Below are 20,401 nucleotides of genomic sequence, written 5' to 3' on the forward strand. Positions count from 1 at the left end.
AAGGGTCTCACCTCCACTCCTGCTCTCTCACACACTCACTCTCACTCACACACACACACACACACACACACACACACACACACACACACACACACACACACACACACACACACACACACACACACACACACACACACACACACACACACACACACACACACACACACACACACACACACACACACACACACACACACACACACACACACACACACACACACACACACACACACACACACACACACACACACACACACACACACACACACACACACACACACACACACACACACACACACACACACACACACACACAGGAACACTTCTCCCAGCTAATTTAAGCCAATCAGCACGTCTTCACACCTGTCTCAAATAGAAGTGGTCCTAATTAAACTGTCAGTGCACAAACACAAAATAAACACATTTAAATATGAACCAGTAAATACATTATTTTAAACACAATTTAACCATTTGTCCTTTGATTTTAACAACACAATATGATAGTAGTGAAACAGTATGTATACTTTTATTTTAATTGAATTACGGAAAATGATAATCATCTCCACGATATTCAGTTTTTTTCTGATGCACCTGTAAAGTTTTTAAAGGACACAAATAGAAAGTAGAAGTCTAAGGCAGTCGATATTGAAAAGTATTGTTTTAAACTCCCAAAAATTGTAAGCTTGAGCTTGTTGGCACTTTTCTAGTCTTCTGACGACTCCCACTGCAGGTCACACCGACACATTAACACACTCATGGTAGAGGCTGCTATGTAAAGAGACCATCAGAAGTAACTAATAACATTCATTCATAGAGCAACTCGTGGTTAAGTGTCTTGCCCAAGGACACATCAGGCATGTGGCTGCAGGAGCTGGGGATCGAACCCCCGACCTTCCAGTTAAGAGACGACTGACTCTACTTACTGAACCACAGCCGCCCTCAAACTCTGGCATGCTGTCTAAAATGCACAAATACATTGTCCACTTTTGTTGGTTGCCAATGTATTTGTGCAATCTAGACAGTATCAGCTCATTTGCCCATTGTTTGTTGGAAACATTAATGCACCTTTAGCATCTTTATGAGGCGCCAAAAGGGACTTGACAAATGTCAATATGTGCCGACCTGTGATCACTGCTGCACTCGCTCTCGTCATGGCAGCTTTGGGTTCAAGATATGACTGATGTTCTGTAAGGTTTTTTTAAAACTGTCTTTAACTTTTTAATTCTATCACTATTAAAATAATGGAGATTGTATGGTTTTCAATCACGTGTCTGAAACATTTTGACAACTCGACTTCATACATGCACCTCCATGATGACAACAGGATCAGAGCAGAGATCACATGAATGTATAACAAACAACATTTATTAAAATATCTTCTAGAAAAATACAGAATTTACACAAATATATAGTTATGCACAAAAGACTTGTTTTCTTCTTCCTGCACAAACGCTAAGTTTACAACACTTTACATGTCACTTCCCCCGCTCTGCAGACATCAGGAATGTGGTCAAAATAACTAAGTGCTTAAAACTCTGACTTCTGTTTCTGTCAGAGAACAAAAAAAACTGAAGAAAAACGTGTTTTTTAAAAAAGCACAAAGCAGCGGCACAGAAACAAACGTGACCTGTCTTGAACTCAAGCTGACCTGAAGCACTTTGTATGTTTATGTATGTTCATCCTGCAGCAGCGTGTAGCTTCACAACTGAGATGTAACAAGAAAAAAGAAGTACAGTAAGTACACCTTCTCTCTGATTGTCTGGTCTTATTACGCCCTTAAGGATTTAACCCTTTCCTCTCTGACACTGAACCGTTCGGCCCGAGTCTGGCACAAGTTATAAACTGTAAACAAAATATTCAAGTACTCGAAAGGCCTCCTGTTTACTCACACAGCGGCATGGTATGATGGAGGAAATACGTCCTCAGCACTCTGAGACATGTTGTTCCCTAAACTGCCACATCCTCAGCTGTCATCTCGTCCTCCAATCACAGCAGAGGACGGCAGGCGCTCCTTTTCTCTTACAAAGCACTGACTGAAAGAGGGCGACTCTCACACGAGGCCCTGTGTGTGTAAACATCACAGCGCTGACCTGTAGCAGTCTGTAATCACTGAGCGTGGTGCGCAGTGCCCTCAGTAATGATACACCCTGATCTGGTTGTTGTCGTCCAGGCCCAGCTGGAGCAGGCCGCTCTTGGTGGAAGGAGGCTGAAAGCGAGTGAAGAGAGGTCTGAAAGGCTGAGTTAAAGACAACACCAGAAACAAGGCAGTGTCAGAGCTCTACAGTCACTTCTACAGAACTATACACAGTAGTCAGTAATGTATAAGGATACATGCTGGGGTCTTTCTTGCGCATCTCCAGCCACCTCTTGTTGCCGTCAATCAGCCCCTGCAGCCTCTGACCGTCCACCTCCACTGACTTCTGCACCGTCCGCAGGCTGCGACCGAGTTCACTGAGATCAGCATAAACACACACATTTCAGGATTGTTATTGGTGCATGTAAGACAGTAGTACTGTATGTGTGTGTGCTGAGGCGATGGGATAACTGAAGGTGTATTGCAGGCTACCTAGCTGGAGTGTATGCTGAGTAAGCAGAGGTCGGCCTCATGGTGCTGGAGGAGATCGGGTCCATAGCTGCTCCTGCAGAACAGAACACATCAGGATTAATAACAGAGTCCGTGGCTCTTTATTGTTGTTCAATCATGCTAAAGATAATGACTTGTCTGTTTCCATACTGGGGAATATTTGGCTCCATCGGCTGTTGATGGGGTCCTCAGAAGCCCTCAGCCCACTGCTGATGGGGGTACTGAAGAGAGGGGTGGCTGCAGCGGGGCCTTGGGGAGCCCAGGCCCAGGGCGGCTCTGAGAGCATCTGGGGCATGACTGGGGCAGAGGTGGAGATGTTGGAGGTAGGTGCTGCAGTGGAGTGAGGGTGAGACAGCGGTGGAGGGAAAGCTGTATAAGATGTGGCGATGCTCTGTCCCTGGGCAAGTGAACCCAAAGCACCCAGGACGGAGTTCAGCTGGCCTGAGATCTGCTGCAGGGACTCGGCTAACTCCTGGACTTTGTCCGGCACAGTGGGATGAGCTCCTAATGAGAGAGCGAGGAGAACATAACCTCAGCATCACTCGATGATACAATAATCGAGAAAGATAAGAAATAAAAATACTGAATACATGATCGTGAATGGTAAAATGTGTCACCTGTCCCGTCCGCTGGATCGACAGTGCTGCTGAGGTCAGACTCGCTCACATCAAAGGTCACTTTTCTTTCTCCAGCCAGCCGTGACAAATCCTCAAACAGTGGCTAAATGAAGAAAGCAACAGGACAAAATGCAATTAATAACAGCTTTGATTTGCCTCTAAAATACAGTTTCTGTTAGTTATCGTATTTCGGTAAAGAAGCCCCTGGGGGTGCGTCCCATTCCTCCCTACCTGCTGGAGGTGTCGTAACCTTTCCCCAGTCACCCCTCCTTCCCTGTCGGGGTCCTCGGAGGAGCTGGTCTGGACCGCCTGAAGAGCCGCCTGTCTCTCCATCAGCCGGCTGCTCGCCTTCTCAAGGAAGAGTTTGGTTTTGTGGATCGTCGCTCCTTGTGAGGAGATGTAGCGTCTGAACCTGGATACATTGAGGTGGGAGATAAGAGGCGGGGTTAAATCCACATTGTACCCAACATTTAAGAGAAAAAGTAGAACCGTTATCTTCATGATTGTTGTCTTTTTAAAAAGCTAACAATGACAGGCCTGCTTTAAACTGTAAGCTCCCCCAGAGTTCAGCACCTGGTCTTGGTATTCTTTATTCTCTACATGCCCCCCTTTGTCAAATTAATCCCATTGTTATGGGACCCTAAACTTCCACTGATACTCCAATGATGCCCAACTAAATACCTACATCACTCATTCCACCCTGACCAACCACCTTACTGTGATTAAATCGTGGTCTGCTTTCTGTTCCCAGAGTCAGAGTCTCTGTCTCTTTACTTACTCGTCCAGGCTGCTTTGGCTGTCAGGCACAGGGGAGAGTGGGGGGTCGTCGAGGTCTTCCACATGGAGCGATGAGTCTTTCCTGCCATTGGAGGGCGCTGTGACCTCTGCCTTCTCTGCCTTCTTGCCGTCTTGTCTATGTTCTGGTCTGGTTGAGGCACTCCCTCCTTCTCCTTGTTCAATCTCACTAAGTTGACAAAACAAGACCACAAATAAAAAATAAGATGTCATTCCTTTAAATGCAAACCGCCTTGGTTGAGTGACACTGCATATTATCCATGAAGTCATTACCCGGGCTGAAACTGAGGTAAAAACGAGGGTTGTTGTGATAATTTAAACTTTGATACGATATCAATACCTTTTTTGATACCATGGCAACCAAAAATGTAGTCCTAGGCTACAACATTTTTGCACACTGTCCAAGTTGCACAAATATGTAAAAAAAAACAGTACAGAAACATTGCAAATATATTTGTGAAATGTAGACAGTGTCTCCTCAGCTGTCACCTTCTCTGCTCTCTGTGTGTTTTAAAGGAGCAATCACTGAGATATGTACATAATGAAATGATAAAGTGACCTTACTGTATGATCAGACATTAAGGAAACATGATATGTTGAAGTGTTGTCTTCTCTGACAACAACACAGCAGCCAGTATGTCCTCCTTCTAACTTTAGATTCTGGTCCTGAATGCTCTGGATTTGTTTGGACCAGAGAAGGTAGGCGGGTTTAAGGCACCCCCACACGGCCGTTTTGGACGCCCCTCGGTTTGCCAAATATGAGAGCAGTTATCAGGTCAAACCAACAGGTGTTGCAGTGATGGAAGCGGGCAAGAGAAGTGGTTCAGATAGAAGTGATTGTACCCGACTTAAAAAGCCTCTGCATGTTTCTAATAAGTTCCACGAGCAGAAACGTGCTCAAACTAGGATCAATATTGGAGATGATTTTGAAAAATGGAGAGAGGTTAGAACACAGAAAGGTTTACAGACCGATGCAGAGCTGGATAAACACTGAAGCTTCAGTGTCCACCACATGGCAACCTGTGTGAGCATCGACTCTAGAGAGGAGGGGGCGGGGGGAGACAGCTCTCTACAATGTTTTAAATTTGGACTACAGTACCCATTTTAAACACTAGGTGTCAGAGTTACGTATTGCTCTTTCTATTGCATCTTTATATGGCACTAAAAGGACTTGTGAAATGTCAATATTTGCCAGGATTTGAAGTTGAATGACCAACATAGATTGAATAGTGGCATTGAAAAGTATCAAAATTCTTGACAACCCTTAGTCAAAACCTTCAGCTAATGGAAATTCATGAAGGCTACAATACCTGATCCTGCGACTGAGATGGTCACATCTCTCCTGTAGCAGCGCCACCTTGCTCTCCAGTCGCTCCTTTTCCTCCTTCGATTTCTTTCTCTCTTCCCTGGCTTTGTCCCTCTCCTCCCTCAGCCTCTCTTTCTCCTCTTTGGCCTCACTTCTCTCCTCCCTCGCTCTCTGCAGAAGTTCTCTAGCCTGATTTTTCTCCTCTCTCGTCCTCTTCAGCTCCTCCTTCAGCTGGTCTCTCTCCTGGATCAGCTGTGGTAAAGCCTGCAGACACACACACGAGTGAGGAAATGTGGGGGTTTAGAGGTAGACCATTGGATGGATATAGTCCCTGTTCTCATTATAAAAAGTGACATTTCCCACCTCTAGCTGGCTCTCCAACTCTTCTTCTTCCTCCCCTAACTTCTTCCTTCTCCTCTTCAGATCTGCAGCCTGATAAGAGACAGAAATCATTAGTCCATGTTGTTGAGCTAAGTGTATCTGTGATACACAGTAAGTATGCATTACCCTTGTCTGCATGATGGCCTCCTGGTTCTTCAGCTCTTTGGTTCTTAGCTCCATCTGATCTACAAGATCCTGCAGCTGTGACTCCTAACAGAAGAAACAAGATGCATTCAATATGTGTAGGAAATTGTTCAGTGTTTTAGTGAGGTTGCTATGTAAAGTGACCATCAGTATTCTCATTCATACACATGTATACCCTGCGGGCAACTTGGGGGTAGGTGTCTTGCTCAGGGACACATTGGACTTCTCTACTCATTAAAAACAATTGAAAAAAGACTCTGGCTCTTAGATAAAAACTCTAGGTGGACAGGGCCTTAGTCACCTTATCAAGAACACATTTGAAAAACCACTGAAGGACATAGACTGAGGCTCAGTGATGCCAAGTAGAAAGAAGCAAACCTATGAGCCAGCATCGCTACTGGACTTTGAAAAACAATGTTTGTAATCGCAGCAGAAGTTCAGAGCTGCATCATCAGAACAATAACTGTGTCCGTTGGGTGTCACCTTGCGGGAGTGCGTCAGCTCTATCTTTTGTATCTGTGAGTTGAGCTGCAGGCGGAGCTTCTCCAGTTGGACTGCGTGTGACGCCTGCAGATGCTCTTTGTCCTCCTGCAGAGTGGAGAACAAGCGCTCCTTCTGAAGAGTCTCCTGGGGCACACAATCATGTAACCAATTATTTGATTTAATGGGCATATCAAAACCCGTTGACACCTGAATACATCTCTATTATTTCCGAAGAACAACGTATAAACATCCTCACTTCATCTAGGTATTTCTCTCTGATGCTGTTCATCTCCCTCCTGTGGTCCTCCCTCAGCTGCTCCAGCTTCCTCTCGTGATCCCGCTGCACTTCATCCCGCACTTCCTGAAGAACGTCAGCCAGCTAGATAGAGCGAAGGTCAGTTCAAAGCAGAGTTATGATCAGGTCAATGGAAAAACCTCAACACGATGATCAGGATGAGGAAACATGTTGGTTGAGTGTGGGTGTTTGTGTCCTCTAACCTCTCGGTGGTACTCTGCCAGCTGCTTCTCAGGTCTCGTACCCATCAGCTCCCTCCTGCTCTCTGTGATTTTAACCTTTACACAGAGAAAGAGAACAAACACACAGACAGCCACGTGTAAACAAGGTCATTATTCTGTGTCCCTCAGGTCCACTGCCTTCATGTGTCAACAGGATAGAGCACATGAAAAGTTTTTGTCGAAGGAACATTTAAAGATGGAGTGAGTGGCTTTTTCCTTAAAAAATAAATAAAGGGTACGCTGGTGGCGCAGTGGTTAGTGCGCACGCCCCATGTATGGAGGCTGGTTCAAATCCCACCTGTGGCTCCTTTCCCGCATGTCATTCCCCACCCTCTCTCTCTGATTTCCAATTCTATCAATTTTCCTGTCACTCCATTAAAAGCATAAAATGCCAAAAAAATAAATCTTAAAAACTAAAATAAAGACTTGTACAGAAGTAATGACGTTTCTGACAGATGTGGACGTAGCAGCAAAGAAGAGAAAATAAAATCACAGTGAGGTGAAACGCCAAGCGGATAAAAGCTCGTTTCAAAAGCTCGTTTCAAAACGCCGTGGGCGTGGAGTTGGCCTGCTTCCTGCTGGACAGGCAGGTGACAAACACTGGCCATTAGCTTGTGCTAGCTTGCAGTATTTTACAGTGTAGGTACAAGCAGTAAATGTACACACTATGTCCTGCAGTGAGTGTGAGCTTCTGGGGACCATGAGCCCAGGAGGAGGGGTCCAGTTTGAAAGTTGTGTTACAAGTTACAGCAAACATTTCTACAGACCCCACCTTTAATCAGATCTGATATAAAAAAAAAAATGTTTGCTTAAAAAGAAAGTGAAATCATAATCTTAAGTTGTTTTCTTTATGAGACATGGCAAGCTGGAAAGCGGTCTGGAGGCAGTCATGCCAGATGCAATAAAAAAAACAGAAACTGACATCATCCCCATTCACCTCCTGTTTTAGAGAGCTCAGTTTCTCCTCCCTCTCCTCGTGGAGTCTCTTCTTCTCCGCCTGCAGGTCCTCCTCCAACTCTGCCTCCAAACGCTCAACGTCCTTCCTCTTCTGGGCCTCCAGCTTTTCATGCTGCGCTGCTCGCTCTTCCTCCAGAGTGATCCGTAATTCCTTCAGCTTGACGTCACTCTCGTCCCTGAGCACAGGAACCACACATAAGAGTTATCATTGGGGCTGTGAGAGATGTACTATGGATGGTTTTGTAATCCTTATACTATTAAGTAACACTTCTCAAATGTTTGCAAGCTGATGTGAGAATGCAGCAGGATATAATCAGGAGAATTCATCTGGAGTGAGTGGGAGGGGGTGGTAACATTTAAATCCTGGAGGATTTCAGAGGCAGTCCTCCTGAAATTCTCCAGACATTTTCAGGAGTGACATTTATGAAAAAAGCTCCTGATTGTCAGTGGTTTTTTTTAAAATCCATACTCTAACATGTAGATAAATTAAATTGCCAAGCTAAAGCTGGCGGACATGTTGATGAGAAGCCAGATGACCTGGAGCACTGACCTTAGCTTCTGTTGCTGCCTCTCCCTCTCCCCCTCGACAGACGCTCGGATTTCCTCCAGCATCTGCTCAGACTCCTCGTTCAGCCTGGCCTCTTCCTCTCTCCGCTTAGAGAGGAGAAGCTGCCGCAGAGCCCTGCGGGGTTACAAGACACCGTTCATGAAGGGAAGTATGGGTAAGATGTAGGTGTATGTGCAAGTCCAAAAAAACAAACAGAAGCATTAGGACCCTAATAAGAATTAAAAACAATTCCCTCTAAGAGGTAAACAATGAAGTAAAATACAACACAAAAATATTGTTGCATTTTGCAAATGTGAACACTGACACATTCAGAGTCCTTAATTCATCGTACTGAGTTTAGTGAAGTTAGATGGTTTGAAAGGTGGCTGTTATGTATCCGTCAAAGATCGGTGTTATACTCTCTTTCCCTACCTCAGTCTTTCTTCACTCTCCTCCTTTAGCTTCCTCTCTTCTTCCTCCTCCTCTCCCCTCAGCTCCTCTCGGAGTAGGTGAATTCTCTTCTCCTTTATCATGAACATTTGCTCCTTCTCCTCCTCCGAGTCATGATCTGCCTTCCTCCTCTCCCTCTCCTTATCTCCTTTCCTCTCTCTAAGACTTCTCTCTTCCTCTTCCTCTTTCCTCTTTCTGTCATGCCGGAGTCTCCAGCCGAGCTCCTCATCCGGATGGCTCTCTTGGGATTCATTGTCTTCTCGTTGGGTGTTTGAAGTGCGGACCAGTCGACCTCTTGAGGTTTCAGGCCTCAGAAGCCCCGGGTGTGTGCCGAGGCCTTCGCTTTTCAAACGGAGCTCGACACCTTGTTCTGAGTGCGACGAGTCGGAGAGGGAGGGTGAAGGGCTGGACTGGTGGAGCACGAGACGGTCAATATTCTTAGCGCTCTTCAAACTCCTGTAGTTGGAAAAAAAGGAGGTAATGTCAAACACGTAGACACAGCTTCCAATGCAATTTGATCAATGTTTAAGTGTGTTAAGTTGCTGTATGTTTACTCCAAAAAAACGTAGACAATCTTGGTGCTATACCATTTTTTTAAGTGACAATTTCAAAGATGAATACAGATCAAACTGATTCTGAATGGACAACAGAACCCTAAAGAAAAGGAAAAAGTCCTCAGTGAGGAACCCCCCCACCCACACTAATCCCAATGCTTTCAGGTATCGACAATGTTGATTCTGTGACTACTCTTCCAGATGACCCTTGATGACCCCCACAACCCAAACCTGAAACGAGATTGGCAGCAAGAGACAGCACATCAACTTGGTTATAAAGTGGGCCCCTCCCTTCACCGATGTTTTGTCAAGTTAGGCCAATGACACCTCGATAAGGCTCGACGATTTACTCCTGCATCCCAGAGCGCCTCCCTCTGTACCAGCTCTCACCCCTACTCATACCCAACCACTTCTGTGTGCTACCGCATCCTTATGAGACAAGCCAAACTAACAAAAACACACCACACAACATCAGAAAAGAGTCTGTAAAGGTGTGAGAAAGAGGATAAGGGAGGCAGATCAGAAAACAAAGGTGACATCTCCAGAGAGCTGAGTGATCCGCCTGTTCTGATCACACACGTCTTACCTTCTGAAAGCCTCGGCCTTCTTTGTTTTTCCCGCCTTCTCCTCTTCGTCTTCTGCTTCCTCCTTGTCATCTTTCTCCAGTGGACTGATCGTGCCAGACAAGTCATTGAGGTCCAGAATTTTCTCTGACAGCTTAAGGGAAACATTGCAAAGCAGGTTGAAGATAAACAGATGAAGACATGACGGAGCGTAGGTGTCGCTCTGCAACATTAGAGTACCTTTACATCTGTGGAGGATGAAGCCTCGTCGGTGTTCTTCCTGACCTCCGACTCCTGCTGAATCACACACAAACACCATCAGTGACGAGGTTACAGACACATTCATGCACATGAACACATTCATGCACATCAGTGAACAAGCAACACTCAATATTGAAGCGTGCTGCCTTTTACACAGAGTCACAGAAACACACAACACGAGCACATACAAACACAAACACAGCGGCAAGACGGCGCGCTAAATGCATTCAAGCAATTTGAATGACTGACAGTAGTCTCTGAACACGGGCTGGAGGTTAGAGCTTTGTGTTCGGTCAAACGGGTCAAACTCAACCTCTAGTTAAAGCAGAGAAGTAGGGCTCTATGATGTCCTCAAGGCAGGAAACAACATCACACTCCTCAAATGTTTTCAGATTTATAAATACTTTTAGCTCTAACAGGAAAGAAAGGAGCAAAGCTGAACAAACTGCATGTGTGTGTGTGTGTGTGCACAATGTAAGGTGTTTGATCAGGTTGTCACGGTGACGGATACTACACGATTCTGGTGACAATCAAACGATTAATGATAAATGTTTGGATGCCACTGCAACAAAAATAGACGTCCGGGACAATATTAGGACACTTTTAATTTTTTGTTTTTAATGACTAAAAATCGCAAGCAAGCCCCTGCAAACTGAATCGAATGTGTTGGCAGTTTTTAGTCAAATATATAACTGGCACTTTTTTCGAAACCATCAGTCATTGAATACAACAGAGATTTTATTTAGAGAATATGGACGAGCTGAAGTGGTGAAATAAGAAATAATCTGCCTCACCGACAAAACCAAAATGTGCTTACATGGTATAAAACCTGGATTTCATAGAGCCCTACATCAAACTATCAAAAGCCTAGACTGTCAATGGTGGGAAAAAAAGGGTCGAGACTTTCCAGTCCAGTCCTCAGGGGCTCACATAGATTTTGCAAGTGAGGATGCAGCCCCTAAGGCAGTGGATTCTGGGTACTACATGCACACACCAGGCAGGACCAGGGCTGGGGTCGGGTAGTGAATGCGGGGGTGTGAGCACACAGAGGCAACACCGAACCGTACCTCTGCCAGAGCGGGGCATTTATCGGTCACAGTCTTCGTCATGCCAGCGAGAGTTTTTCTTTTTTGTTCAAGAGTTCTAAGGTCGCTCAGCATCGGTCGCACCCGAGCCTTCCCGTCCTCAAAAACCTCCACTTCCTCCTCACTCTCTGATACAGGTGCGGGCTCAGCGGCTTCTGATTCCTCACCTACCTCCGATCCCTCCCCCTCTGTGTCTGCTCTCTCACTGTGCACCGACCTCTCATTCACCTCCTCCTCACTCTCTGTCAGCTTCCTCTGGCTCAGGGAGCATCTCTCCAAAGCCTCCCCGCTCTCAGTCTCCTCTTCCTCCTTTTCCTTCTCAGTCTCCTCTTCCTCCTTCTCAGTCTCCTCTTCCTCCTTTTCAGTCTCAGTCTCCTCTTCCTCCTTTTCAGTCTCAGTCTCCTCTTCCTCCTTCTCAGTCTCCTCTTCCTCCTTTTCAGTCTCAGTCTCCTCTTCCTCCTTTTCCTTCTCAGTCTCCTCTTCCTCCTTCTCCTTCTCAGTCTCCTCTTCCTCCTTCTCAGTCTCCTCTTCCTCCTTCTCCTTCTCAGTCTCCTCTTCCTCCTTTTCCTTCTCAGTCTCCTCTTCCTCCTTTTCCTTCTCAGTCTCCTCTTCCTCCTTTTCCTTCTCTTGCTCTCTTGTGCTTCCAAACTCTACCTCCTCTTCCTCACTTCCCTTCTGCCCTTCCTCATCGTCTATCCGTCGCTCATTCTCATCTCCCTCTTTGCTATTATCCCCCTCCTCCTCACTCCCTCCATCTTCATCACTTTTCTCCACATCTTCATCACTGCCTTTCTCAGATGAGGGTTTTTTAACTTCTTTTTGCACCTCCTCTTCTTCCTTTTCTCCATCTTTGGTCACATCTTGTTTGTTTTCGATGCAACTTTCTACGTCCGCCTCGCTGTTATTTTCCTCTCTCTCACCGGTCTCCTGGCTCGCACTGTTTCGCATTTTTTCGGACACTTCATCATCCCCTTCATCCTTTCCTACATCATCACATTCATGGCATTCCTCTTCAACCTCATCCCTCTCTTTCTCCTCCTCTGCTTCTTTTTTGCTTTCTACAAACCCTTCACTCCCCCCTTGCTCTTCCTCTATCTCATCCCCCTCTTCTTTGATGTTTCTCTCATCTACTTCCTCATCCTGTGCTTCTTCTTTCTCCTCTATTCTTCCTTCTTCTGCCCCTCCTCCGCCTTCATCTTCTCCGCTCTCACTCTGCACATCCTCCTGCACCTCCTCTGCTGCCTCACTTAACTCCTCTGCTTCTTCCTGTTGGGCAGATTGTTCAGGTACAGGGCTGACATGACCCGGCCCGTCCTCACTGACGGGGTTTCTGCTGCCAGCCAGTGAGGACAGGCGGAGGTTGCGGCCGCTCAAAGAGTCCTTGGTGGAGGGGAATAGGTAGAACAGTCCATCCGATCCGAAACAGAGGCACAAAGGAAGGCGTGCAGAGACACAGGGGAGATAAAAGAATGGAGGATGGCAGGTGAGGGAGGGAGGTTTAGAAAAAGATTGTGATTGTGTCTTAGAAGGGGGAGGTCTTTACAGAATTCATGCAAAACTGACAGATCATGCATCTTTAAGAACAAAATGAAGCCCTTTCACACATGCACAAAGTCCTGAAAACTTCACAAAATGTTCAGTTTGAGCTTCATGTGCGAACGCTGAATTTTTCACCCCTAATTTATCTGGACATGTTCCTGCCAGCCTCCTAATAAAAATTCTGCAAGAAATCAGGTTGAGCCAATTTGTGGACACAGCAGGGGAAAATTATAATCTGGAAAATTCACCTCGAGCCAGTGGGAGGGGGTGATGGCGTTTATATCCTGCAACCGTTGCACAACTGGATTTATCTTCTTTCTGCTATTTTCTGCTCGCCAATATGTTTCCCTACAGTCATTGGTTAAAGTGTGAATCATATCATCATAGCACCACTATGTTGCTTGGTCGACCTTCTGGGGTTGAACAGATAAGATGGATCTTTATTAATCACGCAGGAAATTCTGGCGCAGGTTGCACCAACATGAAAAGTAAAACAAAAAGAGAAGTTTGAACTAGATGAAAGAAAACAGAAAAGTCAACTCACTTGATGTCCTTTAACATTTTATAGTGTTGAATGCTGATGAAGGCTTTGTGCTGAAACGTTAAAGGACTTTGAGTGTGCTGACTCTTCTCTGTTTTTGCGGTCGTGCACCTGATGATTTGTTACTGTTCGGTGTGCTCCTTTTTCTGCAGCACGACTAGATAAAAGCATATTAGCAAACCACAAAGTATGACAAAACAATTAAATAAAAAAAAGCATGAGGACACAGAGTAACTCAAGCAAGCTGCAGCCCATGGCGGCGCCGGAACAGGACGAGGTTTTGTCGGGTAAAATGACTCATTTCCAGGAGTTCTATGTTTACCTCCTCCTAGGAGGTGGATCCAAAAACATTACACTGCAGCGTTCTTTTACCTCAACTCTTGCCTCGTGAATTTTCTAAAAGTTTTCAGTCGTGCATGTTTGAGAAGGGCTTCAGTCATGTAAGACAACCAACACTTACACCAAGAATACATCAGACAAACAAAACCATACAGAAAGCATGTATGCATGGAAAAATTTAACGCTCAAACACAGACACTCACACGAGAGAAGGTTTGTCGGATAATTATGACAAATGTACATTTCTACTGACTTTTTTTTCCTTTTTTTTTTAAAGCCAAAATGTGCAAAAAAGAGGTCGCTGAATACTTACACATTACAACCTTTACATCGTACGGATGTGATGTGGAGTATTTTTTAAGAACAACCAACAAATGTTTTGCCAACTTTCATGAATCAGGTCGGACTTTAGGAACTGGATTTGGTTAGGAGTTAATGTTACTCAAATGGAGATGTTAGTATTTGTTGTTTGGACGGCATTGATTCATGCTGCTGCTTTTCAGACAGCAAAGCAGTAACAACGACAGTAGGACGACAGCAGGACAAAGAGGAAGACGCAGTAACAGCCGCGCCCGTAGGACAAGTCCCAGCAGCACAGCAGCTACGTGGACAAATCCCCGGGGTCACGGTGCAGAGGTGAGAGGTTCAAAGGTGAAGAGGTCACAGAAGAAAGAGAGAAGTAATAACAGATGGTTTAGAATCCCAGGCATATGAAACAACAACAACAAAGTCCACTGTGGCAGTGATAGACTGAGAATGATGCAGAGTATACAAACAAGAAGGACTAGCCTACACTTTAAAAATACAGGTACACATATCTTTGCTCCACAATGTTAAAGGAACAATTGTAACTCTGACACCTAGTGTTTAAAATGGGTACTGTAGTCCTAATTCCAAACATTGCAGAGAGCTGTCTCCCCCCTCCTCTCTAGAGTCGATGCTCACACAGGTCACCATGAGTTGGACACTGAAGCTTCAGTGTTTATCCAGCTCTGCATCGGTCTGTAAACCTTTCTGTGTTCTAACCTCTCTCCATTTTTCAAAAGCATCTCCAACATTGATCCGAGTTTGAACACGTTTCTGCTCGTGGAGCTTATTAGAACAATGGAAGTACCCTGGTTATTTCAAGAACAAAACACACAGGTGTTACATACAGACCACGTCGGGGGAGAGAGAACACAAGGAAACAAAGTCCGTAGCTCGTAGAAAGGGGGGTTCTGTGTGTGTGTGTGTGTGTGTGTGTGTGTGTGTGTGTGTGTGTGTGTGTGTGTGTGTGTGTGTGTGTGTGTGTGTGTGTGTGTGTGTGTGTGAGTGTGTGTGTGTGTGTGAGTGTGTGTGTGTGTAGTTCTCACCTGTTGGGATGGTGGGTCAGGGCTGTGGTCCCCAGATAGGGCCAGGTCCTGCAGCTCCGGCTCCGTCCGCTCCTCTGCTGGAGCTCCACCACTGTCTTCACTGTCCTGTAGAGAGTACGGACAAACACACACGTACATGAAAATGTTCATTTTCCACAGAACAGAAAAACACACTATAAAAACCAATACACTGTACATATATCTGAGTTTAATATGGAATCAAATATATCGAGCATAATAACAATACAAGCGTGCAAGGCTCTTTTATACAAGGATATCTAATCATTATGAAAATAACCGTGTCCGTCTTGTAAGAGCTGCTCTAAAGCAAAAGCTAAATGTTCTTTCTACCTCATACTGTAGGCCTCCTCCAAGAGCGTCCAGGTCCAGATGAAGGTTCTTCAATAACCGGTCTGAAACTCGAGGACTTGGCTGAAAAAGGATGAAACGTCTGGTTCATCAGAGGACACAAAGTGCACACATTCACACAACCATATTCATCATCGTTCTATTGTTTTGTAAGTTGTGTACCTCTTGGTCTGAGATTTTCTCATCATCTTCATCGTCATCAAATCCAGACAGAGAGAGAGAAACCCTCTCCTCGTGCCTGCTGCCCAAAACGCTGGATGCTCCGGCGCTTCGGGGAGCCTGGAAGACAAAGAAATGTAACAACAGGACGCAGGAAGGGTTTGGGAGACGGAACATTTCAGAAGGGGATTCATGTTATCCTTCATTAAGCATTACCCCGAGAGATGTCTTCAGGGGAACCAGTCCCCCAGAGGTGCCAAGCGACCGCCGCAGAGCAGGAGCAGGAGCAGAACCTGAGAGTGGGCCTGACCCGGTGGCATCCAGACCTCTTAGAGGAGCCAGACTGCCCAGAGGGGACGGGAGGGGGGCTAAGGCTGAACTCAGTGCCTGTAGAAAGAGAGACACATACGATCTTTACTGAGAAGGTTTTAGTTCTGGGGAATATCTAATATTCACTTTTTTTGGAACATTATTCTCAATGACTAGCTGATTATCAGAAATACTTTTTTAATCCCAGGGGGAAATTCAGAATGAAGGTTAGAGGATTAATGGATATAAAGTCAAGTTAAATTTTTTTATTGTATTAAATTAACGATTCATCACTGACACCCGGAGTCTTGAGCAGCTCCTTCTTCTTTTTCTCTTTCTTCTCCTTCTTTTCTTTCTTCTTCTTCTTCTCCTTCTTCTCTTTCTTCGCCCCCGAGCCTCCTGCGGCCGCGCTGAGCTGGGCTCGTTCACGCTCCTGGACCACCAGGCGACGGTAATGCTCGTCGCAGGGGTGATCCCAGGTTGACTGGCCCGAGGAGAAGTTGAAATAGTAGATGTCCCCCGTCACATCCTGGCTGTGGGAGAGGAGGGAAAATGAGAGGAGATGGTAAAGTTCAGCGCCTCTCAAAGACACATAGTTAGCCACCAGCGGTTGTGTCACGGATGGTAAATGATGCACTAACTGTATAATTCCATCACTGAACATCATAAAATAACTCATCAAAGATTTGTGAGTATAAACCAAAAATGTTGACATGTTGGATATTTTGGCTGTATGACTGCACACACTCGCACAGCAAGAGCAGAGCCAGAGCCCATTGCACTACTCCCGGACTTTTATTCCTGATTGTGCCTGCACATACTGACAGACAGCTTCTGAAATCACCATGGCAACAGCTGGCATGCATGCCTGTTCAATCTGTCTTCCAGCTCGGATCATGTAAGAAACGTTGGCAGGAAATATATCTGCAGGCCTCCAACTGATGTTTGTATAGGGGGCGACCAGTGGGATCACCTTGCCCTTTATCAGGCAGCTTCATACTTTTTTCTTACACCAATAACACTTAAATGATAGTCTCAGATTTTGCTTTTTCCGCCATCTTGTATATCTTGTTAACTTTACGACCTCAGTGTCCCTTTAACATCATGTCCTGCCTCTTTATCGCTCTCCCCCGCCCCTCCCATCCGACAGGGAAAATTCACGCTGTTAGGGATGTGTGAATGAAAAAAAATTTCAGGAGCTTTATGTGAAAACAATTTTCACCTTCAATCTAGAGTGACAGAAATGTGTGTAACACCCTGCTTCAGATTACAAAGGATCTGTGGTCAAGGATGTTTTCTGTCGCTGGCCATGATGCCGCCTTGCCGCCTCCCTCCCTCCCTCTTACTTACCAGGGCTTCCACTCCTGAGGCATAGGGGCCACGATGCCTTCCCTTGCCAGCCAGAGCAGCTCCGGCTCAGTCTCAGGATCAATACCAATCTCTTTAGCATACTCTTGAATTTCTAATCAGAGAAAGACAAAAAGGGAAATCAGGTACTAATTAAATAGACGTCAGGAGAAAGCGGCACTACATCACTAAATGGGCACCAATTAATCTGAGGGTAGCTGATCGTCTGCTGGAGCTTCATCTGACTGCATCAACATGTTGTTACAGCATGGCTATAATAACCTAGGCCTCCATCAAGCAGATCAAATGTGAACATACTGAGTGAGTAAAAAAATGTCTTCTTAATATAGATATTTTTGTATTTATTGCAAAAGCCCATATTGCATTGTACAAGCGTTAGTTCAGACCAAGCTATTGGGTTGGCCAACAGGCGTTCCCTGAGTGAACAACATCACTGGGACTTTTCACATCATCCCTCCTCCTCAGCATGCAGGAGCTCTGAATACTTTAAATAAACATTTACAGCTGACAGAGTTTCTCTCATATTTCATACCTTTTTTACTACACTATTTTCTGCTTGTATAAAGGGCCTTTAAGAAAAGATGCGATGGATGCTGCAAGCTGCTCTTAAACCCATTCATTGTCTATGTGTTGTGCGCCGCAAGAGCGTATCTGCACCGCCCTGGGCTGAGCGCATGGTTGCACTTGCTGTCCATGCGTGCTGCACGGAAGTTAAACATTCTTCAACTCTAGTTTAAAGACCTACCAGGACACCGTCAAGAAAGCTCTTGTTTGAAAACAAATGTCCAACAGGTGTGAGACATGTGTGTCGTGATTGTGAAGCAGCTGTTATAAAGCCGCAGCTACTGGATGAGCCTACATTCCCCTGAATCCTGTCTTGCCCTGAGGATTTCATGAACCCACACCCTCTTCTTCTTTGCTGCTCTTCTCCTCCTCCTCAGCAGAAGAAAGGCCAGGGCTGCTGTGAGTGCAGACCACATCCTATCTAAGAGCCCCTGAACTGTTGTATAAAATCAATATCACACTCGAGAGATGTTGTTCTTAAATAACGATACCATTGTGATATATTGTGCAGCCCTAACTAAAATCGCAAATCAAGTTTGATGTGAAAAAAAACTCAGAGGGGCCATTATTTATGGGGCCATATTGCCCAGCTCAGGAGATTTAGCTTTTCATTTCAATGCCTCATGTCCAACTTAAAGGGGACATATTATGAAAAATCCACTCTTACAGTGTTTTTGAACATATATTTGGGTAACCTGAGTGTCTACTGACCCACAAAATGTGAAATAAACCCATCCAGTCCTTTGTTTGTAGTCTGGATAAGTCTTACAACACAGAGAAAAATGCTCAGTTTCAAATTTTATCAACTTGTGATGTCACAGTGGGAATCTGGTTTAAAAAATCCCCTCCCCTCCCCTGGGATCTCCACCCATGGACTCCACCTCCAGCAAGAGCAAAACTTTTGCACAGATCCACCATTTTTATTCTCGCTACAGGGGAGTGATGTCTACGGGGAAAACTCAGGGGGGGCTCATTACATTTAAAGAGACACACACACCAAAACGGAGCGTTCTGAGAGAGCTGGTTTATACAGGGTCACAAACCTCCTCTGGTGCTTGATTCATGTTATATTTTGACCAAAGCACAGATGTTTCATTTAGACCACAGGGGACTGTTTGAAAAGGTGGAAACGTGATATAATATGTCCTCTTTAAAACCTTAACCCATGTGTACCTTGTTCAGAGGCGATGTAGTTCTCATCATAGTCCTCCTCGAGGATCAGCTGGTCTCCTATCAGAGCAGCTGCAGTCATTGTTTCTGCAGAACCAGGATATCAGGCCAAAGAAAGTGATTTAACACAGAAGTACAAAACTTAGCAAAGCTTCCTGCCTCTCTCTACAACTCTTCACCATGATGTAACAATAACTCCCTTCCTTCTGGGGATAATTTCTTGCCTTTCAGCATGTTTTAACGAGTTGCATTGTTCAATACTGCTACATTACAGAGCCAGGGTTTATTATGGAGCAAATTAAAAAGCGAGTATGTGAGTATTCAGGAATCAGTAAAGCCACTAAACGTCTCGATAAACGAATCAAATAAAGACATTTTAAGGACATAAAAGGACGAGCTAAGCTTATTAAGCTAGCATCTGAGCTAGCTGGGCGCCACCTAGCACAGACGGATAAGTAGTTTTATTTACAAAAAAGAGCTTATAGGTGATTTACCTTTTTAACTTTTGCCCGTTTTCCGGTCAGAAGTTAGCCCTTGTACCAACGACTATGATATATGAAATTTTAAACACACATATTTATGTGTAAAAGGGCAGAAATGCGAAATCTAAAACATAACTGACAACATCTCCAAGGACGCTTCCCTTGTTTCCTGTTGACGATGGAAACGTGGCTCTGATTGGCTGAGCTACAAGAGGCGTTCAAGGGTCCTCGTAACATTCCGCTTCTACTTCTCCTTATTTATTTTTTTAATTTATTTTATTTAAATATATATATATTTAATTTAAACATTCTTTTTTTAAGGAAACCACATTTTCACATTACGTCAAACAAACAATGATATTAAAGACTAATTAAGGCGAGTCAAAAATGAAAATAAAACTATTGATTAACACAGTTTTGTGAACATTTTTATAAAGCAGGACGGTGTTTCAGGGCATGGTCCATGTGCTCAGTTGTATCAGAACATTTAAAAAAAAATAGTTAATGTATGTTTCTCTACTGTTATCTTCAAATATATTGAATGTTTACCAGTTAAATGTTTTGTGTTAATGTAAGTATAAAAAATGGCCTCCAACATCTGTTTACTACTCATCAAAGCTTGGAGTGGGTTTGTTGTTATTGGGGAATGTGTTTTGCATGCGTCTTTGGTATGCGGGGGGGCTGAATGTAAAGATGCCTGATGTGTGGAAAATGGCACTTTCTCTGTTCCTTTCGTTCACAGCGGGGAGCTTCATTGACACTGTGCTGCTAAATGAGGCTTTTGTTCAGCCCCCCGGAGCCGGGAGGTGACCTCACATCGTTGACACTCTTCTCTTGCAATCAATTGTTTTGACTTTTGTCTGTGATTAGAAATACTTTCTTAACCCCAGAGGGGAGATTTTGTTGTTACAGTTCCTGTTATACACAAGTTAGGAAGTGGGAAATAAGATATAAACTGAGAATTTT

General features: G+C 44.7%; 1 protein-coding gene across 3 annotated transcripts; it reads right to left on the minus strand.

The window, feature by feature from the left end:
- Window positions 1-1,343: 1,343 nt before the first annotated feature.
- LOC132980153 (centrosomal protein of 164 kDa-like) lies at window positions 1,344-19,609 on the minus strand. Of its 3 annotated transcripts, none has more exons than XM_061046102.1 (28): window positions 19,448-19,609; window positions 18,957-19,040; window positions 17,202-17,313; window positions 16,150-16,384; window positions 15,759-15,929; window positions 15,546-15,662; window positions 15,366-15,446; window positions 15,015-15,119; window positions 11,226-12,623; window positions 10,138-10,191; window positions 9,921-10,051; window positions 8,763-9,236; window positions 8,334-8,465; window positions 7,764-7,959; window positions 6,809-6,883; window positions 6,567-6,689; window positions 6,311-6,454; window positions 5,810-5,893; window positions 5,666-5,734; window positions 5,307-5,566; window positions 3,980-4,165; window positions 3,433-3,613; window positions 3,202-3,304; window positions 2,735-3,088; window positions 2,567-2,639; window positions 2,332-2,451; window positions 1,844-2,228; window positions 1,344-1,805 (listed from the first exon to the last, which is right to left on the minus strand). In XM_061046102.1, the coding sequence occupies exons 2-27, from the start codon at window positions 19,033-19,035 to the stop codon at window positions 2,132-2,134; spliced, it is 5,154 nt and encodes a 1,717-aa protein (XP_060902085.1). In that variant the 5' UTR covers window positions 19,036-19,040; window positions 19,448-19,609; the 3' UTR covers window positions 1,344-1,805; window positions 1,844-2,131. The 3 variants fall into 3 exon arrangements, with proteins under 3 accessions (XP_060902085.1, XP_060902086.1, XP_060902084.1); XM_061046103.1 differs by having other exon boundaries at window positions 2,567-2,633; window positions 10,138-10,194; XM_061046101.1 differs by having other exon boundaries at window positions 10,138-10,194.
- Between the last annotated feature and the right edge of the window lie 792 nt (window positions 19,610-20,401).

Source organism: Labrus mixtus, chromosome 9, assembly GCF_963584025.1.
Source record: "Labrus mixtus chromosome 9, fLabMix1.1, whole genome shotgun sequence".
NCBI lineage: Eukaryota > Metazoa > Chordata > Actinopteri > Labriformes > Labridae > Labrus > Labrus mixtus.